The sequence below is a fragment of the Aythya ferina genome, assembly GCF_964211825.1.
Source record: "Aythya ferina genome assembly, chromosome: 3".
Classification (NCBI taxonomy): domain Eukaryota; kingdom Metazoa; phylum Chordata; class Aves; order Anseriformes; family Anatidae; genus Aythya; species Aythya ferina.
The window spans coordinates 1,650,991-1,677,979 of NC_140298.1; the positions used below are offsets into that span (position 1 = coordinate 1,650,991).

The 26,989-nt window shown below is 36.4% G+C and overlaps 1 protein-coding gene across 2 annotated transcripts in view; it reads right to left on the reverse strand.

The window, feature by feature from the left end:
• Window positions 1–26,989, reverse strand: part of PSME4 (proteasome activator subunit 4) — a 69,042-nt gene that overhangs the window by 30,449 nt on the left and 11,604 nt on the right. For both annotated transcript variants that reach the window (XM_084514132.1, XM_084514131.1), the window contains exons 2-20: window positions 23,606–23,746; window positions 22,939–23,055; window positions 18,578–18,622; window positions 17,730–17,879; window positions 16,631–16,694; window positions 14,232–14,306; window positions 13,254–13,376; window positions 12,674–12,766; window positions 11,510–11,775; window positions 9,710–9,896; window positions 9,092–9,181; window positions 7,525–7,589; window positions 7,278–7,428; window positions 6,293–6,391; window positions 5,902–5,971; window positions 5,353–5,420; window positions 4,547–4,762; window positions 3,445–3,602; window positions 1,964–2,059 (exon numbers count right to left, since the gene is read on the reverse strand). In XM_084514132.1, the coding sequence (XP_084370258.1) occupies window positions 1,964–2,059; window positions 3,445–3,602; window positions 4,547–4,762; window positions 5,353–5,420; window positions 5,902–5,971; window positions 6,293–6,391; window positions 7,278–7,428; window positions 7,525–7,589; window positions 9,092–9,181; window positions 9,710–9,896; window positions 11,510–11,775; window positions 12,674–12,766; window positions 13,254–13,376; window positions 14,232–14,306; window positions 16,631–16,694; window positions 17,730–17,879; window positions 18,578–18,622; window positions 22,939–23,055; window positions 23,606–23,646 (2,174 nt within the window). In that variant the 5' untranslated portion in view covers window positions 23,647–23,746. The remainder of the gene's footprint in view (window positions 1–1,963; window positions 2,060–3,444; window positions 3,603–4,546; window positions 4,763–5,352; window positions 5,421–5,901; window positions 5,972–6,292; window positions 6,392–7,277; window positions 7,429–7,524; window positions 7,590–9,091; window positions 9,182–9,709; window positions 9,897–11,509; window positions 11,776–12,673; window positions 12,767–13,253; window positions 13,377–14,231; window positions 14,307–16,630; window positions 16,695–17,729; window positions 17,880–18,577; window positions 18,623–22,938; window positions 23,056–23,605; window positions 23,747–26,989) is intronic.

A 26,989-nucleotide genomic window follows, 5' to 3' on the forward strand; every position in this document is an offset into this window, starting at 1 on the left:
AACTGCTATCTTAACCAAAAAACATCCCAGGAACTCACAATACAATTGCAATTAAAATCAAACCTTTTCTATTCCAGCAACACATTCAGCAAAAGACACCTCCTACGTTCAAATTGGATATTATCATACAGACATATGGGATAGAAAACAGCATTCACAGGAATCTGTTTAATATTGCTTTTTCGTAAGAACATAATCAATTGTGCACAAGTCCACTTTTCTTACCCCAGATTTCCTCCTTTAAAAGAAGTATGTTCCATTTGTGATAATTCGAATTATACAAATAAGCTGAAGCTTATTAAACAAAACTCATTTGATTTGAGTTGGCTAATTCCAGTGTCCTGTATAAAGTGACTGAGAAGATAAATTAATTACAGTTTTAAAAAGCTTTGACATAAACATAAGAAGTTTGGATGCAAGACCTACCCAGAGTGGGCAGAAGCAGAAAGTCTGTCCAAAGAACAAATAATGGTGGATTCCGAAGCTCTATGGACATTTACTAGAATGAACTATTACGTGTTATAATGCAGATCATGCAGGAAAAGTAGGATTTTGATTTCTTTCGTCACAAATTGATTTTAGCATGCTCTCACATAGATTGCATATATTTAATAAGGCAAAACAGATAACTAACTGCATGAAACAGATCTTCCCTAAGCATTGAAATCATTCAGAAGTTGATTATAAGTTAATGTTCTAACCTGTACGTTAAGCATTTACAGACCCTGCCCCAAAATACAAGAGATGATCCTAAGCAGTCCACATCAAAAACAAAACCAGAGACAGTCTAAGGTTAAGGCATGATTCAGACTGAATCAAGAAGCGATGCTAACACCAGTCCCACATTTTCCCCAATATTGACCAGCCACATACTGCTGGTACAGGAACAGTCAACACCTACTGAAAGGTGTTCGAGTCCTTATTCTAGATGCTATTCCTAAATCAGTCTGAACGCCCCACATTGCCTCTTCAAAAGATGACTTGCCTACAATTCTTAGTGGTAGCCAGTGGTAATGGTTAAGCTCTCCAGCTTAACCAACACTCTAAAAGTACACACAGAAGATATCTCTCACCCTGCACAAAGAGCTCACAGCACCTGAACTAATGCATTTGAGACTGAATCAATGCTCCTTGGTACTTCTAGTATCCAGAACGTGGTGGTGGGGGAGAGAAATACAATCAGAAACAAATTACCAGTCACCAAATATAGACTTTAACACAAGCCAAACCCTCTGTATTTCAAATGATGATACATAGAAATAGATACAGAAATACTTAAACTCGCAGTTGCCTCTAACAATATTTCATTACGCTTTCTCAAACAAGTTAACACTTAAGCAGCAATCTATTAAATAAGACTGTTTTAAAGCCAAACTACTGTGATGCAACAGAAAGTTCTTGTTACTTCCAAAATGCAAATTCACCTGAGCATTTTTGCTAGAGCTCTACTGTATACTAGCACCAGTAGCCAAGTTCTTTTCTGACACTATTCACATGGTATGAACATTCAAACAGGATTTACTTCCTGTTATAAACTAAGAACACAGCTGGAAAGAAGTTTAGTTCAGAATGTTTATGTATTTGTTCAGGGTGATAAAAACATGATTAAGATGACAGCATATTACAATTTGACGGCTTCCTTTGAAGGAGAGAAACCCACAAGCAAATCCCTAACTTCCATTTACTTCATGTAAAATAGTATCAGCAACACAATGCTGTCACATACTTTAAAACTTTTGCACAAAAAAACCCTAAAACTTATTTCACGTTTTAAGTACTCCAGTTTCTGTAAGCCACACTTCAAATTTCTGCATCTTTATACTAGTAAAGGAAGTTATTCCTTAAAAAAAAGTTACAGGAAACTGTTGGGTGATAATAGCAATAGAAAACAGAGGAGAAAGAAAAGGTATTAAGTAATTTAATAGATAAAGATATTTGTGATATATAAATTAATTTTACTTACAGATGAGCTACCCTTTCTCCTTTTAGAGGAGGCAGAACATTCCCAGAACCAATCAAGCAGTTATGCACTATGGCAAGACACTGTTGCACATCATCTCTTAAACAAAGAAGAAAACATGATTACTTCAACTGTTACCTTAAATGCTTGAAAATATACAAATGATAAACCATATTTTTAAAAAAAAATATATATATAAAAGCTGATTTTTTCTTTAGCTGTATCAAACACAAGAGGGTGAACTACAGAAAGCAAACTGTGCTTTTTTGCGATCTAATTTGATCACTGAGCTCTAACACTCAACTTTGTTTTCTAAAAATCTTGTTTTGGAGATCTTAAATTCTGCAACAGTAAAGGAAACTTCAGCATAAACAGATACACCAATTCCAAAACAGTCAGCTTTACCCCAAATACTACAAATTAACGGTTTTATATACAAGGTGTCACAGAGAAAAGGAAGAAAGCAAAAGAAAAACACACAAATAAACTAAAGACCTGAATAGGAAACAGAGCCTTTCTTTTAGTTGAAGCACATATTGTGATTGCAGTTTGGTGACATTAATTTATCGAGCATTGCCTTTTTCAGATATAAAGCAGTGTGAGGCCTTGGTAGGACAAAAATATTTACTAGTTCGATACAACCTGCTTCATGCAGGGCAGCACTTCACAGCACGACATAGGATGTCGTATCAAACATCCAATGATGTATACTATTAAACTCTTACCCTTGAAACAAGAAAAAAAATCTTGATATTTACTGCTTGTAACCGGCTTTAACTAATTGATAATTGTAAAAGCTTCAGCACATACTACACTAATGATTATCTTGTGCTTACAAAATTGTCCTATGAAGCCATGGTTTCATGTTAATGAAGTTTAACAAGATTGGTTAAAGGTATTCTTGCCTCCTTTCCCCTTTGTTCATGCCACTGACTCTGTGTTACCTCCTCGATTAGTACACTACCACTTTTTTGCAGGGACACATTGTCCCTGCAAATCCTTTAACTTGTAGTAGGGAAGCAAGTAGTTTGGTTGTACCAAAGACAGAGTCTAGAGGAAGATTCTTTTCTTGCTGACTAAAATTAAAGATTTAAATTAAAGTTCAATTTAAACAGTTTAATTTTAAAATTAAAAATAAACAAACTAAAATTAAACCTGTGGTATGCATTAAAAGAACTTCCTGAACAGAAGAGTTTTTATACCAACATAAAGTATCCTCAGAATTTTTTATAGGAGTATTCCTGTTCTAAGAGTATTTCTGTTCAAAATAATCCAGTATCCATTTTATGAAATGCAGTTCCAACCTAAATGCTCTTTGAAAAATAAAAATCTTGGAAAGATACTTGAAATAGTCCCAGAAGACAGTGTAACATTATGCTGTTATGCTCCTTAACCTTTGTACCACCACCACAACTGGCAATAACTAGGCGAAATAGACATGAGTGGATAAATGCACCTTCTCCATTTGACATATTATCACTAACCTGGACATTTCTAGTTTTCCAGTTGCATAGTGTTCTAGTCTGGTGAGCTCAGGCTGTAGAAAAGTATCCAGCAAATAAAAAGCAAAGTTTATTTCCTCATCTGAAGGTACATGCCACTGGATCTCCAAATTCCACAGGTCACCTGGTTTACCCCAGTCCTATATTAAATAAAGACATTTCCTATTAACCAAATTTTAAAGCATTTTTTAAATTTTTTATTTTATTTTAAGTGTTTACTATTAATGAAAAACAAGAACTAGCTACTGCTGTAAAGCAGTTATCAGGACAATTCTGGAGAAAAAAACAAAACAATAAAACTGAATAGAACTTCCAAATCTAGTACATTGTCTGCATATACCTGGAACATAACACATACCTGAAAGGACTAAAAGGCAAAGGACTGTACTGGTCTAACTGAAACACAACTTTGTTATTCCTTTGGCTGGATATAAATCCAGAAAAATTCTTGTAAATTCCTGGAAAGTACCGTTATCTCCTTTTTTGCAACTATTTTGCAAAGATGTACTCACTTTTGCATGTACCCAGCATTACTTGTTATATCTGATGATCACATTTATACAAAAAGAACTAAGGAAAGGCTAAAGCTCTCATCCACAGAAGCAGATGAAAGATTAAGTTTGTCCCAGTGCAATAATGATTCCTGTGATTGGATACTTATGTTTGGAGATAAACAGGAGAATTCTGCTGTTCACTTAAACTTAACAGTTTACACCACTGCACTTCATTGACTAGGGTCTCAACCTAATGCATCATATATTACAAATTATGAAATATGAACAGACACTCTTGCTTTGTATTACCTTATCATAACCATGCAGTCATTGTAAAACGCACACCATTAAACTAACACATCATGCTACGTAACTACTCAAAACAGTCAGTATTCATTTTTTGCTATCAATATAATTAAGTAAATGGATATTTGCTATACATTTAAAAGCTTAAAGCATCTTTCAATTACACTTTCCGTTGCTGCTACCTATGTTCAGAAATCTCAGAATGAAAACAAGTAATATTGTGTATGATTGTTTTTTAAAAAGAAAGTCAAATCCTCTAATCCTAAGTAAATGAAAATCCTTGCCTTGATAGGAAAGTATTCAGAAAGAGGCTTGTCAAAGCCACCTGGCACACTGCAGTACTCTGTGGGGTAGATAAGTGTAGCAGAACGAAGAAGATGATGCAGTAGGTTACAAGACAGAATGTAACCCTGCTTACAGGTTAAATGTAGGGTTCGCTGCAGAATCTTCCCAAGCTGCTCCCTGTATGGTAGCAACTTCTTTCCATCCACTCGAGTGATCTAATAGGAAACATAAACATTTAAGGTAAACAGAATGGATTTTATTCTAGAGGACTAAAGAGAGGATTATACTGTGCAAGTGATCCTGTACCAGCTTTCATTCTGTAAATCACACCAAATTCATATCAGAGTTTACACATGAACTACCACTTCTACCACTATTGAATAGCGTAACACATAGGAACTGATATACTTCCCCTCTTGATCTCATTCAAGATTTTCTAGCGTTACTTGCACACAGTGAGATACATTTCAAAAAGGTTATCTTTACCAGAAGATATTTTCCCGGTATTGATCCCTCTTCGTTCTCTCCACCTCAACAACTCATTGCAATAAATGCTTTAATTTTATTCCACATACAGACCATATGTTTATGTTCTTGAAGCAACATCCACTTATGTCCCATTTAAAGTTAGAGAAGAAAAAAAGTTATGCAACATAATTCATGCAACAATTAGTTTAACAATTGTTCAAATTTTAACAATTAACAGATAGTTTAACAACAATTAGAATTTATTAATTTCTTCTTTCAGGATCACTAAATAAGATTTAATGACATACATGTATGAGGAGAATATTCTTTGCAATACCTCTGACAAAAGCTGAAGATTCCAAAGTAGCTCCTTATCTAATTCTTCATCACGTAATACATCATCATCTAGAGGAACAAGCGATAAACATTGCTGTAACTATAGTGCAGTGAAGTTTTCCAAACAAACTACATTATAAACCAGATACTTGCATCCAAGAAGTTTACTCCAACCCTTCTATTACAAAATTCCAACTCATTTCACCCGCAACCAAGTGAAATTTATTATAGTTAAACTAAAAACATGAATACTTTGAGTAATTCAGGAATGTCTGGAAACACTCGGAACTGGCACATTTTTTTTTTTTTTTAAAGAACCGTGTTCTCGTAGCTTGAAAAATTTCTGCCTTGAAATTACACATAAATAGTTGTTGCATTTATAATTTTTCCTAAGAAATAATGAACAGAAATAATCTCCTATTAATATTATTCATAAATTCATCTTAATAAGATGAATTTATCAGGAAACATGGAAAATTTCAGTATTACTTCCATGCTTAATGAAAGCTAAGTCAAAACAAAGCAAATATGAAAAATCTTATAAACTTACTGACTGTAAGGTGAGTTATGACACTGCAGCAGTGCGGTACAAACAGCTTCAAGGATTCCTCAGGGCGACACTGGAAACAGCATCATAAACAACCAGTTTAAAAAAAAAGATGCAAGAATGAAATTCAGGGTACAAACTGAAAAAAAAATCTTCTAATAAATCATCTTCAATATTAAATTTAACATAAATGAAATTAAGAAAACTACTTTGTCAATTAACCTCTTGAAACATTTCCTATATGCAACTACCCATTTTTATGGTATTAGGAACCACCTGTATTTCTAAGACAAAGATTTTATTTGAGTAGAGGCATGAGCTTTTTGGCTTTGATTTGTCTCATTTGTTTTGTTTTTTAAATTAAAAATCAAGTGAAAATGGAGCATTCTCTCACTTTTACTGCAGCTCGACACATATCAGCAACCATACGACCAGCAACTCTTGTCTCAAATATATTTGAAATGGCGAAGTTGAAAACCTTCTCCAAGGCAACCTAAAATGAATAAAAAAGATGGAGAATAAAAAAAAAGGAGAATGCTTATATTCTTTCCCCCAGGCCCTCCATAAGTTTAGAAGTGCACACACAGAGTGCTTTAACAGATAATATAGCGGGACATCCAGCCTTCAGCTGGAGAGGCAAACTACTTCTAAAATGTTCACTTTGGGGAAAAAAGGTCAGATACATTGCATTGACTGATAAAAGCTTGGGAACGCTTCTGAGAAACTACAGAGAAAAACAGTTTTCCCTGAACAAGTCACAAACTGATTAAAGGAAAACTTTACTATTTCACATGTGAAAGCAAAGTAAAGCCAAAACATTCCTTAGTTAACAAATAAATAGGGAATTAGCTATTTAAGTAGTCAGCATATTTTAAGGAGGCTCATTACCATCTTGCAAGGCAAGTTGAATTATACACGGTGAAGTTTGTTCATTATTATAATAGTTACAGGCAATCGGGAAAAAAACACAAGTCTTTAATGACAACAAAAAATTAACTTACAACGTGTTAATGAGAAGATTACAACCAAAATTGTACTCAAGTGTCCAATGCAAATGTCAAAATGTACAAAGCAACATATCCAAATACATACTAAATGTAGTATAGATCTAAATGGAATAGTGTTAACCCAACCTACAAGGAATGTATCCATCCATGTAAAAACATGGATTCATCTCCATCAAGTACTTCAGAGCTCTGCATTAATGCATATGAAACCATAAATTTACATGAAGCCCTAAACATTCCTCCCAGCTCCTTCCTTGCTAAAGCATGGAAGTTCACAACAGGACAATGCAGGAAGGAAGAACCAGAACGTACCAGCAATTCACAACAAACTTAAGCCTTAAAGTTGGATGAAAAGCCCCATGTTTTACATACCTTAAATATATCTTTTGAACACTGAGTAAGGATTGTACTGAAAGTAGAAGAAAGACCTAATTCAACTAAACTCTCTAGATGAGTCATCTTCTCAGTTTCAGTCTCCTCTCTGGTTTGTTCTAGCGTGCTGCTCTCTATAAGTCCAAAACATCTACAAAAATACATGAAGTACAATTTTAGCAATTAGAACTAGGAAGTTGTATTAAAGTTTTCATGCCAAGCTTTCACCTTTCCTTAGCTTACTTACCTATCCATAAACTGTAGTACAAAATCCTCAAATTCAGCAGTTGCAGAGCACAATTCTCTTTCTACCTACAATTTTCCAATGCAAAAGAAGCACAGAAGGTTAGCTCTTCTTAGAGACACATAATATCAAGTGTATTTCCTATACTAATTACTTCAAGAACACTTACAAATTTTAGTTGATATAGACCACACTACATTTCCCACCAAACAGAATTTGCATAGTCTCAAGTACGTCACATGAAACAATTACTGTGTTTTCTTTACACTGTGCTATCAAACTTCCTGGCCTTGATCTTTAGCCAAATAACCTCTCAGGCTGAAACCAGGGTCTGTCTCCATAGATACAACCTTTAGCCTTACTACTGATCTTCCTCTCCAGCAGGATGCCAGTGTGCCAGCTGTGGTGGCAGACTTGGCTCTGCTAACATATTTACATTACTCATTCATCATACAAACTCTTCTGCTAGTGTAAGTGCTGCAGCCCCAAGTCAAGAAAATCAACTTAATTCCAGTAGGTTTGTGAAAAATCAAAATAGGCACCTATTAGCTGTTCTGTGAACTACAAGCATCTCCTAGCAGTGGACAAGATATTCTGCATGGCAGTTCCAACTACCATGGAGCACTGGTGCTGCCCCATTTATAGCGTGCCAGATATAGTTTCACCATCTGCGTTTGAACTGCTAGATCAAAAGCAGAAAAACACTTGTCTAATGATGTTGTTATTTCTTAATCAGAAAAGATTAAGAAGCATCTGAAGGGAGAGCAACAACATCATACTCGGAAAAGAGAAGCATGACTGCAGGAACATTTTAAAGAGGTGCAGGTATTTTGAAATTGTTTCCCAAACTAGGAAAACAGCCCTTAGAAGTTCAAGAGTGTGCTAGCTTTCTGAAAAACAAATACAAACAGAAGGGACATCCCATTATTTTTTACACTTGTATTTTCAACAACAAATTCCTCCCAGTCTCCTAGACAACCAATTAGTTACCTTTTAACCTACCCTAAGTTGGACTAGTTTTGAATTGGAAATGATGTACATCTTATAACAATTCTGTAGTCACCTGTCTTCCCTCCCTCACTTAATGGAGGAAGTTTTATAGTGATAAGAATTCTCAAAAACATAACATTAACAAAGATGCTATTCTATTAGTCTCAGAAAAATTTAGTTGGCAAGTGACTTCTGGAGACCATCCTGTCCAACGTCCTTCTCAAAACAGGGTGAGCTCTGAGTCATTTTATACTGCACATAGCCTTCCACAGCTGAGTTTTGACATAAAAATATTAAACTGTTTGAATTTAACACATCTCTACAACAATCTGTCACTAACAAGCAGTGCTAAGAATGTGTCCCAACTCATATGCCGATGTCAGCTTTATGTCACTGACCAGAAGCAAACGTTATCCATACACTTTAGTATTTTTGTGAAGGTACGTTAAACAAAACTGCAATACATGCAAAAAGATTGTAGCAAACACATCACAGTTCTGAAGATAAAAATTACATTGCTAGAAAATAAGATGAAATCTGTAGGTTATGGTTTTGTTTTATAACTACGCAGTGCTCTTACCTCTGTGAGATCATCCCTTTCTTGCAACACAGATGAACAATCTACTAAAGGCACCAAAGTAGAAAATGTTGCAATAAACTGGAATGTGATCTGTTGAGAGTTGCAAACAGCTCTTTAATAAATGCTACTGCATTCTACACGTTAAAAAACTTTCCCAATTAAAATACGGCAGCTAAAGCAAATCATTAAAAAAATCCGCCCCAAAACTTCAATAATTATTTCTGATTTCAGATAAAAAGCTGGATGAAGTTGGAGCTATACAAAAAACTATTTTCTGTAATAAAAATAAGTGCAAAGCAACACTTATTTTGTGCTGAATTTTGAAGTTAAAAAAGACTTATGTTTAAATTGCTTGAACACTCAATGAAAATTCATTCCTGAAGGTGTGGGTTTCTGGGACCTAATTTAGCAAAAACCTACCAATAAATAACAAGTAATTCTATTTCTTTTTAGAGGCAAGGAATATTTGCTACAGGTTTTAGAATACCTAATTAATTAAAAAAACAAACAAACAAACAAAAAAAAACAACATGAGGTTTTACTTGCTTTCTTGAGAGCCTTCAGAGCAAACCAATTAGCTAACTATATTCTAAGAGGAGGTAAGATCTGTACACTCACCATGCATTTGCTGAAGTCATTTGGATCCACCCCAGGCAACGCTCTCATCAGCAGAGGTAGCATGTGTGTTGGCCCTTCAGGAAACCACTTCCCCCCAGATACAAGACTACGAGCTACTCCAATTACACAGCTTAAAGTAGCAGTGAGCTGATGAGGTTCTGTCAATGTTTCAAGTGCAGGATACGTTCTACAAGGTTCAAGAACAATCATATTAGGACCAACACTGTTTATGAAGCTTTCAAAGAAAAGTGAATATATTATTTTCTACAGTAAGGGTACAAAATTTCTGCAAGGAAAAAAAAGGCTTATCAATGGTTCAGAACTGTTTTTGGCAATCTTTTCTCCAATGAACTTAACATTGCTTTATTAGAAAGTGCTGCTTCCACAAATTCAGGATCAAGTAATTTGTTAGCAGTTGTGGCATGGAAATGAGTAACTCCATGGACTTTTAGATTCAAAGCTGTGACTTGCTTCTTGTTTCAGCTTTTATGGACGAACTTATGGTGGATTAGCAACAAAAGGGCATTTCTTACTATAGAACTTTTATCATTACATTATTAGCAGCACCTGCATGAACTGATGCAAGCTATGTATATACAAGTGTAAAGTTCTTGTGACAAGTATGAAAACTTGTCTCAACTGCCTTTGAACAGTGGAGAGATACATTGCTTTATGTTACAAAGGCCATTTTTTAATTTTAAAACCTCTTAAGTTACTGGCATTTCTAAACCTGTTTTTTATACTACGTACTTTTCTGAAAACTGTGTAACATTTCCTAGAGTTCCTAGGGTTCAAACAAGAGTCAGTGCTACCCCTGCCCTACATCCAAGCACAAAGGACTGACATCTCCTCAACAAAATGATTTTTGAATTGTAGCCAAGGCAAACATACCAGTGATAGCTTTATCTACTGAGCAGAAGTTCAGTCTGCTCTCAAAACAGACACAGTAGTCATACCTAATACTGACGTCTGCTGCTGTCCTTGTCAGAAATGTTATGCTTGAATATTTTCATGCAAGAGCAGATTTATCAAGATTCTATAAACAGCTGAGTCAGTAAGGTATGGAACCCAGGAAGGGCTTTTCTCAAGACAAATTAATTTATCCACTGGTTTTACAAACACAAGTTGTAAAGGACTGCTCTGGAAGGGGAACATGGACAGGGACTAGGAAGAAAGCTGTCTGGGGGCAGCACTGAGGGAAAGCACTGGGGGCAGGAAGGAATTAGTTTTTTGGAATTTCAGGCACCAAGGCATTAGCAATAGTATAAACCAAGTATTTTATATGGACACATACTGCAGCGATTTGCTTATGAAGTCAAAAGCAACAACATTAATTTTAAACAATCTGTAATATGCGTACTCTGACACAGAACAGAAGTACAGAGCACACTCACTACACAGACATGCAATACCACCATTTGTATTTGGCCCAAACAGAAAGCAGATGAGAAGGCACAACGTGGCTCATGAATAAACAGTACAAAGTTGCTTTTTAAACCAATCCATCCCTTATCAAAATGACAAAACGATAACCAAAATGCAAACAACCTGAGGTCTACCCTATATTGCACAAGTTATTGACAGCTCCCAGAACTATACGATTAGCCAGGTGTTTTAAAAATAAACAAACAAAACCAGAAAACATAGTCCTCCCACACTCCCTCAGGTGATTGCCCAGTATTACATATTAGTCTTACTTTAGCAATTCCCCTCGCTGCAAGTATTCATTTGCAGCAAGAAAATTGCTTGTCATCTGAGTACTTTGAGTATTTGTTGTTAGGAAGGGAGCGGGGAACTTACTTCTCAAGTACAGGTGGAATTACTAACTCAGGACGCATCAGTGCAAGGTTCTGCAGAGCTTGAGCAGCCTCCAGACTTCCAGTTTTACTAAACATAGCTAGAAGAACAGGTTGAATAATGCATTCTACAAAGTCTGTAACATCCTGATCAGTAAGTTTATGACTATCAGGCACAGGAGTTAACCAGGTTGTTTTCTTGTAGCGCTCACGGTGCAGCCTTCTGACAACACCACTGGGTAACCTTTGAAGTAGTTTCATCAGTTTGTTCTGTTGAATATACGAGAAATGTTATTCAGTTATTTGGCAGTAGCAGAACCCAAGCTGCTAACTGTTCAACACACAATTAATAACAAATTGGTATTTTGAAGCTACCCAGCTACAATACATGAAAACTCACAAGAACTCTAAAATACAAGGTTCATAAAGTCATTAAACTTCAGTTCACAAAATGTTAAAAATTATGCTGTGAACACTATGCCTCGCATTAAAAAAAGTTATGAGAAACATGTTTAAAGTACACAGTCAAGAATCACGATTATTTACCAGTAATTAAGGCATCTGAGAGCATTCTCTGCTCATTCAGATGTAAGCAAATATCCTACTCTAGAACCAGACAGCTCCTTTGACATTGCTTAGACAAGTCCAGTCATTTAAATCTATATTTTCTACCAGCTATCACACGAATATTCTTACATTCTCTAGCAGAAGACTACACCAGCAAAAGGCAGGCTTCATCAGACTAGATATGCAATAAAAATCCTTTTGGTTTTGGTTAATCAAAACCAGATTTTAGTAGCTTGGAAATCACAGATCAAGAATATGAAAGGGTATTCAGTTCTACCTACATTACGCAAGTAAGACTGATGCTGTATTATATTCACTTTTCTTAGTGATATGTGAATTAGATGTCTAGTTTTGCATTTCTAAACTGCACTTAGAGTTTAGATGAGTTGAAGATATTCCCATTAGCTGTGGTCCTGATATCAGAATAGAAGTAAACTGCATCACAGTATGACGACAACTTGAACATTAAAGCCTCAAAATACTATGCAACCAACATACAAACTGGCTATTAGAGCACATAATGCCTCTATCAACACATCTCATTTGACAATTTTGCTGACGTTAAAGGCAAAGTTACTGTCTTGACATGCAAAAAACTCACCAGCCAGCGCCCATTATTTGAAGGATGGTAAAAAGAAGCAATGCTATTGAACAATCCGGACAAATGCTTCTGCACTAATTTACTTGGTCCACCCTGTGCAAAATAAAACACATGACTTTATTACACAGACCAAGATGAAATGAAAATATAACACACAGTAGTACAAGGCACAAGTGACTACTCACTCACCACAACCATATTTCAAAGCATCAAAATCACGTGTGCAACACCCACCCCCAACTCAGCACTAGGTAAGCAAGATCCATCCAATCTGATGAGGTTCACTCTAAAAAGGGGTGATTCAGTTGGTAGGTGGGTCTTAACGGTGTGAGTCTGCAGTGATATTTGTAGCTGACTCTTCATTTCCAAAATGGCACAGACAGCAGCTGTGAGATAAACCTTTCCTCCTCATTCCAAAACCAACAGTGAAATAAGTTCTAAAACAAACCTTGGGCAAAAGGTAGCCTAAAAACACACTTCTGCAGTGAACTAAACATAACACACATCCGTTTTACATGCATACTTGCTCAGAGGTTTGCATTAATAGTTTTTGTTATACTTTACGAAAAAAGTTACTAACCATCATGGCTGTGATCCACATTACTGCGTGTCCTACATCATAAGCATTTGTTAGGAATCTTGGAACAACAACTTGATTACTTCCCACTGGAAGATTTAAACTCCTCAAAATTCTGGTAAAAATCTGTAAATAAGAATTTTTAAAATTGCTTACTATAAACCCACCATAAAATAGTAACAGCTTAGAATGTTCCTATAGCAAATTGCTCCTGCAGAACTTGGTCCTATTTACCTGCTTAGAACAAATATTTTCTGGGCAGAGAACTACACATATTAGGAGCAGACAATTTCAACTCTCAGGACTGAGACTAGGACAGGACATTTTTACAGAAAGACATATTTTAATTCTTTGACTTTAGAAAAACTCAAAGTCTAATATTCAAATTCGTAGCATTAGAGAACTAAAATTATACATTCACAGCCTGAAACAATTTCAAACAATTCATACTCTCTCCCTCTCACATTGCTGAAGAAAAGGCACATGCAGGACAAAAGAAAAGGTTGAAGAAAATCTGTTTTCCATCCATTTCTCCCTTACATGTTAGACAAAATAAAGAAAGCATCTTTTTTCATTTTGTGTTTTCCATACCCCTCACAATACAACTGCTACGAACATCTTTAAAAATCCATAAGCTGAAAGATTCAAAGGTTATATACGTAGCATTTATCAAAAGAATATCCTTAAGGCTTATTTCCACAAAATCATGGTATTAATTATACATTCAGAGAGAACTTGTATAGTAAGGTACTTTGTTTCTTCAGTCTGGTTTTAAGTGAAGCACTAACAGTATCAACTTCCAATACTTTCTGTTACAAAAGGACAGTTGAAATTCTTGAAGTTCACATTAGGTCTTAAGATGAACATACCTCATTGGAAAAGCTGCAGTACAAGACCCATCCAGAGAATATGTATTATCCTTTGCATAGTAAGACTTATCTCAAAGTAAACAAAATAATTTAATAAAATTAAAAACATTACCTTTGGTACATATGGATCCCAGTCAATGTACCCTATGTTGTCAGTGGCCAAGCGAGCAAAAAGATTTACTAGATGCTGAAACCACAGGTAAAAGAAGGAAACATTCATTAGAATATATTACTATAAAAGATGCACAAATCCCTTCAACTTGCCTTACAGACACAAGATAAAAGCAACCCATGGCAGTACAACATTTGTAAAGGGAGATTTCAGTCTATCAGGAGTCACTAAAACCACGTTTCATAATGTATTTGCAGGCAATTCCTACTTTCAGGAGTCCAACTCATTTTTTAAGCCCTTACAAAGCAGGGAAAAAAGAGGTAACTGAGATGTACCTTTCCTAAATGTTACATTTTTAAAAATAATCTACCTTTTTGTTTGACACAAGGAAATACCCACTGAAAAATACCCTTCCCGTGTACAAAGGCAACTGATTCTGTAGCTTCCCTTTAAACAGCAAATCCAACTCCTGCCAAAGCAAGCTGAGAAAAAGCTTGCAGCAGGCAGAGGCTTAAAGTGGATTGCACAGTCAGAACACATGTCTAATTATCTACATCCAAGCCTGATGAAATGAGCAAGCTTGCCCTGAAAAGGTGGACAAGACAGGAAAGGAAACGAAGTAACAGCTCTGGGGAAAAAATAAAATTTTGTGCCTTCTGAGCAAACTGTCAGAAGTCAGTGGAAGAGGGGAAGAATATCACAGACAACTGCTTACTTATGAGAAGAGTGTTGATGGTTCTAAGAAGACCAGTTGGCAGAAACAAGCTAAATGACACTACTAAAAGTACAGGCTGTCATCTTACTGTCAGAAAGAGTAGACAGAATTGTACTTTTTTTGGATAGCTATCAGGAAGACACGAAAGTGTATACAGACAGCATAAAATAAAAGTAAAACTTTGGCAATCATCCTTGTCCAAATCTGGAAAATTGCCAGTTGTTTCAACAAAGACTGCCTTTCTCCATCTATGATGAAACACAACTCCAGCTAGGTAGACTTCTGCACCAGCCTTTTCACACAAAAATTGCCAGAAACAGAATGGGCTACAAAGGCCACATTCAATGCTATTTTGGAAATCAGTTTTCTCCAAACACACACAAGTCCTCCTGGAGTATGCAGGCAGAGATTAGTCAAAAGAGACAGATGGTCAATGAGCTTATGTTCACACCGAGCATGGAAAAAAAAAAAAAAAAAAAAGCTGGTAATTTGCCAAGTTTCACTGCAGGAAAGTCAAGGCACAGGTTAGCTGACACCAACAGCACCTAAGCTGCTGGTTGTGTCATCTCAACGAGATTTTCTCTCATTTCCAAAGTTTTTATATGGTCATGAGATGCACACAGTAAGCCAGACAGATACAGCCCAACAGTAGTTTTGGCCAAGGGGAGTAGAGGTTCTTTATTGGATCTAAAATAAAGATGACAACTCACTGCAGTCCCCTGCAGCAAAGCTGAGGAAGAAACTAACCTGTGAGAGATTTCTTCGAAGTTTGATAACTGAAGATTAAAACAGACTCTTTAAAAACACTTCATATTGGTATGGCAATTATACCAATTTTAGAGTCTGTCAGCCTGAATATGAAGCCTATTTGTCTTTTTCCTTTTTTTAAAAGAGCATTTTTGCGCCCTCACCATGAGCGTAAGACCTGAATCAGTAGTCAGGCACCTGTTTTGAGCGAATCTTTGCCATACAAGCAGTGTGTGGTTAATATGAAAGGATTCAATCACCAGCGTAGCACAGAAATGGAATGCTACCTCCAGTGAAGCTATAGAAAACTGTGGGTAACAGAGACAAGAACAAGCAAGGAAGCTCAACACCACCTGGTGACCAAAAGACTTCAACACAAATTCAAGGCAGAGCTGCGAATAAAAGCTGTGAATAAATGTCTTATGTATATGCCTACTTAAACTAAGGAAAGTAATACAAGTGTACTGTCCAAAGATGCTGGAAAAAGCAAACAGAGCATCCCATCGTAACAGAGGAAACAGCCACAGAGTGACTGTACACATGAGCTATCGTTGAAAGAAAGATCTAATTAAAAATTAGGGGTAGCAAAGGATGTACTAAGTTTTAAGATGCTATTTTACAGAACTGTATATTACAGGAATCACAATAGCACTGTGCATCATCGTAAGCATTAACAGGCAGTCGAAAATGCCAGCATTCCCAAGACAAAGTAAAGCTGCCTGAGAAGGCCATTAAACTAAGCTCACCAAGCACAATTGTCATCTCATTTATTCATTCAATAACTTCTTGCCAACAATCATGAAATTACCAACTCAGCCTTGTTGTAGTAGTTAAAGCACAAAGAAAAAAATCCACACTATCAACGTTTGACTTGATAGCACACTGTAGGAATTTTTAAATGTATCCCTTCTATCAAGGATAAATAATAAATACTTACCCCTTCCCACTGGGGAAGATTTTGAACTGACACCCAAAGGCCTATAAATTCATCAAACCAAAGCCTGCAAGAGAACAATCAAAATAATTTCAATGTTGTGAAAGCAACTCCTCCACTGGACATTTCACTCACTTTGTCGGGTGGTCTCAGGAACTCACGTGCCCCCCAAGTCATTCAACACAAACAGCAATCAGACATGCTTGTATCTCTTCATCTCCCATAGCATCCTCCCATTCTTTTAGGTCTCCTCCTCTTATTCTTTTTTAATTCCCCCCTTCCACACAACAATCTCACCAGGCATTTCCTTATCTATACTTCAGCCTGACCATGTCAATATATAGTGCCATCCCAGCACAGGTAAACTGGATGAAAACAAATCACACTTCATTTCCTTCTTGTTTAAAATCTAAAATCTGTCTCTATTGCCTGATGGTTACAACTTTCATTAGTTTCTATTCTTAATGCAGCTGAAGCAAAGGATACAAAATCTTCCACACCCTTTCTTTGCTTACATTAATGTTCCTAAACTATATTTACCTCCTCCTTTCAAGTTTTCAGGAAACAGGCACTGGGTGTCCCCAGGTTACTTTTAGAGGAGGAGAATGCTGACAGAATTTGTCTTGAACTCCTTCCAAAAATGCTGCTAAAAGCCACTATTCATTTTACTGGTGACCAGGCTGCAGACATTTGTGTCATCACTAATTTTATGCTCAAATAGAAACAGGAAGAACTGAGAAGATCCCAGTAATTTTGATCTCTAACATGGAGAACAATTCTGAAAGCATTCTAAATAAGCACTGCTCCACCACAAAAGCTAAAACCTGAAATTTTTAATACTGATTTACAAGATACAAGAATACTGATCCAAAATTTACAGAACCTGTACGTTTGAAAATGAATAGCTGTTCTGATGCACGTGGTTATTTCCATTTCTGTTGTTTTCAAATACCAAATTCAATTACAACATGAATGCAAGATACATACACTTAAAGGAAACACCACATGATCTGATTTACCTGACTTGAATGTTATCCTGTAAGAGATGAACACTGCTTTTTATAGCAAAACGTTACACCAAGAGACATTCAGTTACACTTACCTGAAACCTTTATGGTGAAGTTCAGGAGGAAGGGTAGTAGGTAGAAAGAGTTCAAAGTAGGTAATAGCCTTTTGCATGGTAACATCAAACGGGCACATTAAAGGCCGCCATTCATCCAGCATCTCTGCAGTGGCATCTTCTGGAAAATATCTGAATGCAAGGCAACCATTGAACATACAGACTTAGCTTTGAAGTTGGAGTGGGCACGTGTGAATTTTTATTTATTTGTTTTTTTAAACATTTATACCTATCTAGCCATTTGTCACAAATCTTACTTTTACTCTAAACCCAGGTACCCAGGGACAATAGGTAGGTACTCCTCAACCCCACTTAAACTTCACAAAATACAATTTCAGATCAAGGATGACACAATGAAAGATTTAAAATTTCTTCTCTACAGCTCTGCAGTATCTTAAACTGCCAACAAACTGAATTGAACTGGTTCAGGCGCACACATTCTCTGCACATATTACAGTACAAAAGATGAAAAGCAATGGTGGCCTTATCAAGTGATATCCTAGCTTAATTAGCTACTGTTAATGGGTTTTCAACCAAGGCTATTAACAAAAAAACATTATTCTAAGGCACTTACACATTACAACACTGAATATGCCCATCACCGTTTTCTACTTTAAGCAACCTATGAACCTGATGCATTGATCAGCCTCAACCTCAGTAAAACAGAAAAGCCTCTACTCTCCGCCCCAGACATCTTCAACCTGCAGCAAGAACAGCAGGTAAAGAATGGCTAATAGTGTTCCACACTTGTTTGCTTTTTAAAACACTTTTCTTTCCTCTCTAAAAGTAATATTAAAGATACTGGCTTAAAAAAAACAACAGTTACTCACGGTCTGCAGCTCTTCACAAGCGTTTTTAGAACACTTTCTACAGAACTGAAACAAGAAAGGAGATATTAAGGATACTACATTACCAAATTCCTAGGACAGCATAAAATAAAAGAACCATTTGTTGATTTTTCTTAAGAGTTTAAGATAATGTTGATGCAATTAGATGTCTTCAGTGAACATGCAGTAGCTATCACCTCCGAGGCAGACCTAATTAGACAGAGTGGAACTGCTCTCCTATACTCCTGGTTCTACTTTTCATATACCACTCTAATATTCACTGCATTTTAACTAAAGAGTAAAAAAATATTTCTTAGAAGCAATATCCTGCATTTTATCTATGAAAAACCAGCAAAGCAAGTTATCTTCTTAAATAAATATTATATCTTAAATATTTATAGGATAAAAGCAATAGAATTCAGAAAATTATTTTTAGATTCTAAACACCGTATCTGACCTTTTCAATTTGTTTTTTTGTTGTTTTTGTTCAGAGGTTCTAAGAAAGAAGTATCTGCAAATCAGTAGTTATTTCATTACATTCCCCTCGCACTTAACAGCTCATTTTAAGCATTTCACTCATAGCAATAAAGCTTATTATAGAATTAGAGTCACTTAATTTGAGAAATCATTTTAACATGAATTGCCACAGGATGTCGTCAAACCATTTGAAAAAAACCCAAAGAATTCAGAATAATCGCAAAGAATAAGGAAGGCAGAAGGAAGAAATCAATGGAACCGTAAAGGCTGCCAATTTTTAGGTTTGTAAAGTCTACTGTTTACTACAAGACGGGCTCAAGACTAAATTCTGCTTTCACCAAAGATCATTCCCTGAACACAATTTCTAGCAAAAGAATTTCTTACACAATTTATTTTATGTGCTCTTAGTATAAAAAAATGCATTCTTTAGGTCACCATCACAAACTAAGCTACAGAAATGCTATTCTGATCAGAATAAAGATGATTCAAATTTATCATCTTTAGACTCTCACCCAAGATCAGTTCAGATCAGTAATTTCAAGACACACAAATACAGAGCATGCACACACTCTCTCTAGTCCTACACAAATGAAACTGATCCCAAACAAGTGAGGTGAAATATAAAATAAACCACCATTTCTAGAGCAGTTGGGGATGGGTGGGTGTCTGTGTGCAAAGAATCCCTCCAACACCTCAACATCCACTGCAAGCCAGCAAAAGCCCACCCAGCCCTCATAACACTACTTCAGTTGAAGCAGCACTCTAGAAGTTGCAAAATTCTGGACGTTTTATCCACCAGTGACAAAGTAAATCTTATCTCTGCTAGAATGACAACTGAGCTTACTGACTGCTTCCAAGATGCAAAGATGAATGACCAACCATTCATTAAACAAAAATAAGATAAACTCCAGAAGAAGGTCATAAAGATTCTGGGTTAAAGAGAATACATTCTTGAAAGAGTTAGGAAACAGGTTCCAAGAGTAGATAAAGCACGAACCAGCAACATTCCTGAAGAGCACTAAAGGTCAACATGAAAATTGTTTCTGTGACAAAACAAATATTCCCATACTATCACGTTGTACTGAAGCAGACTATTGCTGCAGAGAATCTGAAGGACAGAATTTTAAGATACAAATACTAATGGCTGGAGAGCAACAAGCCTTTCAAGGACACAAGTTCGAAATCCAATCTTAGCATCTGTGAGTGAAAGAGAGCAAAAGAGGAAGACTGGAAGGGCTTTCCCCTCCTGATCACAAATTTAGAATGGAAGCTATAAAAAAACAAAAACCAAACAGCAAACAATTTCATATGTGAAGAAGCTTCCATCCAAGATGCAGTTAAACCACAGGCCAACTACAGAAGATACCTTGTAAGACCCCACTTTGACGACAACTAGTTAGAAAAGGACAAGACAACATAGCTGTGAAGGACAAGACACCGCTGGTTGCTGTTTTCATTATCACTTTGAACCAACTCTCTCAAGCCTTGTAGCAGTGGTTAAGTGGCTTCTGTTCCCCTTCTGGTTAGACTTTCTGCATACCCATTATTGCAGAATTGTTCAAAAATATCTGCATTTATCACACTAGCAAATTTCTGCACACAGCTGTACCACTGAACTTAGCCAAGGGTTAAGAGAGCCCAACAGCAAACAGTTCCATACATAAAGCACCTTGGATTGGATCCACAGCCCACTACAGTTTGTCCTCCTGTTCCTGCTCAACTATTTAACCCTGACCATTTGGAAAAGGCATTAAAACCTTTCTAAACCAAATATAACGAAGTAACTTATGCTGGTAGGTATACTATTATATTAGCCTATTAATTACTGAAGCAGTTTATTTAATGATAAAGGAAAACTCCTCCTCCCTTTCAGTTTTCTTTGCCTTTAGTTTCTCTTTGTTATGTGAAGGATTATCACGTTATTACACCTCATCAAAGGGATACATCAAAAACAGCCAACACCACCATAACCCTAACACTACTCATCATTTTGGCACCACACAACTGTTTTCCTCATTTAGGAAGGACATCACCATATTAATTTGTAAATCTATTTTTTCTGCACTTTCAAAGAGAAACATGCTTCAGTTAAAGCAATAAAATACAAACCTACACTGTTGACTCTTATATTATCAAAAAGCAGCAAAAGCATCATTTTCAAATTTTCAGGAAGGATTCAGGCCTGAAGTGATGTTCTAACCCTACAGCAGACATTCCATTATTAGAGTTATAATTAAGACAATGAGAAGAGATCCAGCTATAGTTTCACAAGTGGTATTATTCCAGTGGATTTCTAATTATGCTGAGTCAAAAAAAACAGTATTTGACTAGTACAACAAAAGATTTAAAAAAAAAAAAAAAAACAACAAACAAGCAAAATATACCCCAAACAAAACCACTGCAATCCTAAAGTTTCTCTCTGTTGACTACTTCCACTTATATCACTTTTAAACTATTTCTGAACTTGTATATTCACGAAACCCTCTGATATGGTTTTCCACTGTCACAATGGACTCTGCCAACACAGAAGCTTGGTTTCACACTTGACAACTACAAGGTTGTCCCCGAGTCATTTTCCAGGCCCTATTACCTCATTGCTAAAGCACTTTCCATGATTTCATTGTTTTTAATAGTAAGGTAAACTTACACAGTGACATGCACTCCTACACAAATACTGATTTTGTCTGTATTCAGACACTAATTATTCAACTATAAAATCTGCCTTTCCTTTGACCCTCAAAATACATATGCTGGTTAAATTAGTTAGCGAATAGCCACTTTATCAGCCACTTCACACACGCTCTCTTGTTCCCCAATTAGAAAGGCTTACATACAGTGCGACATTCTCATAAACAGTGGTGGAATGTTAACATCGGTTTTCCAATACAATTATTTACACAGAAAATTATGCCTGTGTGACAGGTGTTACAATCTAACAGAACATGCAGAAGATTACACATCGGCCAGAGCTGAACAAAAAAAGTCATTCTTACCACCTATGTAATACATTAAGCACAAATGTTTTAGGTGAAGACAAGCCTGGTCGATATGAACTGAATGTAAAAAAAAATTAAAAGAGTAGTTAAATTATCAGCTATATATCAAATTAACCCAGCTTTTAAAAATATCTCAACATCCACCAAAAAGATACCCCTCAAAATTGACTTGAAAAAAACACCAAAACAAAAAGCACCGTATGAGAACAAATCGCACTGCATTTTTAGATGGAGTGTCTGATATGTAATGCTGTTAATAAAAGCTAGAAGCTAGACAGACCGTCACAACCGATAGTTTCGTCCCAGCTTAACCTCCCTCCCCACTACACAATTTTCTCACACAGTAAATGAAAAGTGACAAGCCAACACCCCCACAGACACTTGTGCTGGCATACACATGAAAAAGGCTCTGCTCTTTTGAATTCTCACTTAAAAGTAGCATCTACAATTATCAAAATAGTGCAACTTTGCAAAAGAGTACAATTAGCAAAATTATTTTTCCGGCTATGTAGCCATGAGACAAGTGCTGGGTGACAAGTTACAAAGCTACAGATATTTTCTATTTGTGTCACATTTCAGCAATGGGATCCTCTATTCAGTAAAAGGAGTCAGGGATAATACCTGAACAGTCACAGACAGAAAACAAGTTGATGGAGACCCTGTTTCAGTGTACTTAGAAGTGAACTTGATTATGTTCAGAAAGGAACAGTGTAACAAACATCATGTACATCCTGCCATCAATTATCGTAGCCTCACATGCACTTACTGAAATCAATTTCATGAAATATAAACAAAAATATTTACGGTATACCTAATGACAGACATTAACAGTGCCTTTGTAACTGTACTTTCAAGCATAACAAGTACTTAGGTTTTAAAATGCAAACTTACTTGGGAAACCAATTTAATCCAAGATGTTCTGTTTTGGAGTATAATATCCTTTCCAACATTTCATGAAGTGGTCTCCATGGTAACTCTAAATCATCCCTGGAAAGTAGTTCTTTTTTCCTATAATATAAGAAAGCAAGGAGCACTTTAGGATTAAACATCTACGCTGACCTACTGCACACCAAAATACCCCAGATCAGGAATACTGCTTTGAATCATGCTCTTCTTCAGCATTTGGCATAAACTGCAGGAAGGTCAGGGAATTTACAAGGCAACCACTTACAGAATTTCTGAATGACCTCAAGCTGTCAACATCTTCAACGGAAGTCTGACTAAGTGAAATAAGCATATCAAGTTGTGAGACAGTCTTCACCTCCTCCCTGCTTGGGATTCAGCCTTAACTCTTAGCTCTCTGGGGTACTTCCTTTTCCTAATATTGAAAAGCTGACATTCTTTCACTGTCAAAACCACACGTAAAGCTTTGCATTATGTAGACACCTTTCCCCTTTCAAACTCTTTCTAATCAAGATCACCTGTGCAGGGTAGATTAAGTGAAGTAACCTGTAACAGAACATACTATTGCACTGAAGTATGTAACAACATGCGGAAAGTGAAGTGATCAACTACTTAGAGAAGAAAATTTCAGTAGTCATCAGAAACCTGTACTTACTTTAACAGGTTTATTAACAGGCGTGCAAATCCTTGCATCATGCTGATTTCCAGTTTTGGAATTGTTACCAACTCATACAGCAGTTTGATAAAAAGCACGTGATCTTCTTTGCTGAATTTTCTCCCATATAACCGGATGTATCTGCAAGCAAAACACAAGATGAGTCAGCAATATTTTTGAGCATGTTCCTTTTAGCTAAGACCTGAGCCAGATCCTGTCTAGCTTGCTGTTTAATGAAACAAGGGAAAACCTAATTTAAGTTCAAGTTCTTGTTTGAAAGATTTGAAAAGGTATCTAACAAGGGAATATTTTGATACCTGAAACCAACTACTGGGGAAAAAAATGAAGAATGATCCAATAAAGTACTACCTAACATAATGTCCACATTTTATCTCTGGCATAGTTTGACTAGTCTTTTATATATACAGGTGTTGTTTTTGTTGGTGGTGGTGGTTCTGTTTTGTTGTTTCCCCCCCCCCCCCCAGTGCTCAGAATAAATCTTTCAAGAAAAAACGTTTTATAACCAGGGGCAATCCTAACACTAAATTTAGTCCTTCTTTTTGCTAGCCAGGAAGACAGATATTTATTGTACCTATAAAGTACAAACCTTAAAGAATTAGTAAATACTGGCAGGTAGCATTCCTAATCACTATAGGGTCCTCTGAAATCATAATTTCTGTGAAGCTTCTCCTAAGAGGAAATTGGAATCTAACCGAAGTTTCTTTTGTGAGCCTAAAAACAATTTAAGAACCCTAAGAAGTTATTAAAAAAAAAAAAAAAAAAAAAAAAGGAATTATGCTAAAAAGCAGTTATGTAACAAACACATAATCTGTTTTTAAACCAATGAGGTAAAGGAAACTTTACTTATAATAAATAACCAGGAAAAAAACTAAAACAAAAACAAGGACAGCTTGCTGTCTTCCAAGATTCCACAAACAGCATAACATGATGTTCACACCAGGTACCACAAAAACAATGACTATATTCTTTCACCTCAGCTCAAAATGTACTAACTACTGAATTTAGACTCTCTACATCCCCATGTACTTATTTCGTCTTTTTTTTTTGTGTGACACTGTCACACAAGCAGCTTTATTGTACTCTATCCTTTTCAGGTGGGGCACTTTAAGAAGGAAACAGGACACAATGTAGAAGCTAATTTAAAAAAACAGTTTCAAGTTAAGTTGACCTTTGCTGGTGGTGAGCTTCACTGCTGTCCATTTATTTACTATTTTTAAAAGGTATGGTTCCGCTAGGGCTAAGTTTGGAAGAGATGCTTGCTGTTTTCAAGCATAGATTGAAAAAAGGCATGCATTTAACTTTTTAAAAATAACCTCCTCCAACAGAAGTTATATAAGGTTCTAGTGCAGCATTTTACACGTCATGCCACTACAACTTATTACTCACCTGAAAAGCACACTTCTCCTTTGTATTACTGCTCTAACTACCCATAGAGTCATAAGAAACACTACTAATACATTGCCCTCCAAGGAGCTGTTAGACAAAGCATATGAGATAAGACCCTTTATAAAACAATTTCTGTAGACGCCTGCTGATTGTTTTTGTTTAAAAGATTCAGTAGAGCTTGGGTTGATTTGTTGTTAAATATACACCAGTGGAGCATGGAGGCTTGTCCTAGTAATGTGAAGAATGCCAGATCTCACACTACTTATTTGGTATGCGGGACAGCAAACATTGCAGAATGCCTGCATCTTTTCACGTGGTGGGCCCCGTGATCTCTGAACAAAACCCACCTGGATGGAACACAGCCTAGGTAATTCTTAGAGGGGCAAATATAAGCAGCTACTGAGCTAACAACAAAACCAAAGCTCACTGTCTCAATTGCTGAATTTGTTTTCTGAAATTGATTCCTGCAATGCTGAGAAGTTCAGTTAGTTATTATCTGTTTTGCTTTCAAATGCTTCGTGCTTCTCTGTAAGCTTTTACTCCTCACAGCCCTTCCAGTGGGAGAACTGACCACACCGAAATAAAGTTCAGGTCCCTCACTAAAACACATGAGGCAAACAGTGCCACAAGAGCACACAGGATAGGGACAACAGCTTGACTATGTTTTTCTACTCCACCACTTCCCCATTTCTCAATTAAAAAACAAAACAAAACAAAACAACACTCATCTGCCAGGATCACCCACAGCTAGTAACTTTATCTATTCCAGGAAACTGACTCCTTTTGGTAAGCTGCCTTGCTTTTTCCTTCTAACATTTTCCAATCTCCCTCCTCCAGCTTCCTTTGAATACACAGTGGGACAGCTGCGGGGCTTGGGGAAACCAATAATCACTCGTCTTCGGAGAAGAAAAAAGAGCTTCTACAGCACTTCTTGTCACTTCCTTTTTCTTTTTCCCATTGATTTCAGCAGGGGATTTCCCATTTACTGAGCAGTATTGTCACTAATGTTCATTTCAATGTGTTTTACTCCTTTCACACCCAGAAGGAAACGAATGAAATATAAACTAACCCACTCCTCTACCACATGAGGTATGTGGATCAGCCAGAAACACCACCCACCTACAGAACAACCGCAAACAGCCAAACAGCTACACTTTCCACATGTATAAAACAGACAAGGCAGAAAGAGTCCTCAGAAAACAACAGGTGCAACTGATTTTTTTCCTCTTAGCTTTCCCTTCCTGTTTATTAAAAGGGGAAGATAGCATTGGATGCAGTGATCAAACTGCTTACTTACACAAGGTAAAGACAATTTTCATGACACTACACATCTGGGAAAGAACACAGCAGCTAAACAGGAACGCTAACAGCTCATTTCCAAAATCAACTTTAACCTTTTGCAATTTCCATTTTGTTATTGTTCAGTCATATACACTTAACACGTACATCTCTGCTCTCATAAGGTTAGGTACAGAGTAACAAGTTACAGTGATTTAACTTCTTCATGTATTATTAAAGAAAACAAAACAGAACTGCAGAAACCTGAAAAAGTAAGTTATAACTACAAAGAAACGCTCTGCAAGAGATCCAGGGACTCTGTCAGCATTGCTGAATGTAACAAAAAAGGAAACGTTTGCATGGTTACCATTCTTGACATTTCTAACACCAATTCTACTGTACTAAATGCTGTTTAATTAAGAAACAGAGGAAAGAGTACAATACAAAGTAATGTACTGAATACAAAGATGCCTGGGAAATGGAGCTGGATGCCAAACTGCTCCCGTAAATGCAGCTTCTTTATGTACATGAAAAAGCAGATTTTAAAAACATCAATTATTGTCTTGCTGCACAGTAGGATTAAGATGACAGTCGGAAAATGTTTAATTCTAGAAAGGGACTACTCACATTTTCCTCAAGATTAAATTAACAAAATGTAACAGAAGTATCCTCAGGAGAGGATATTCCCACTACTAAAGG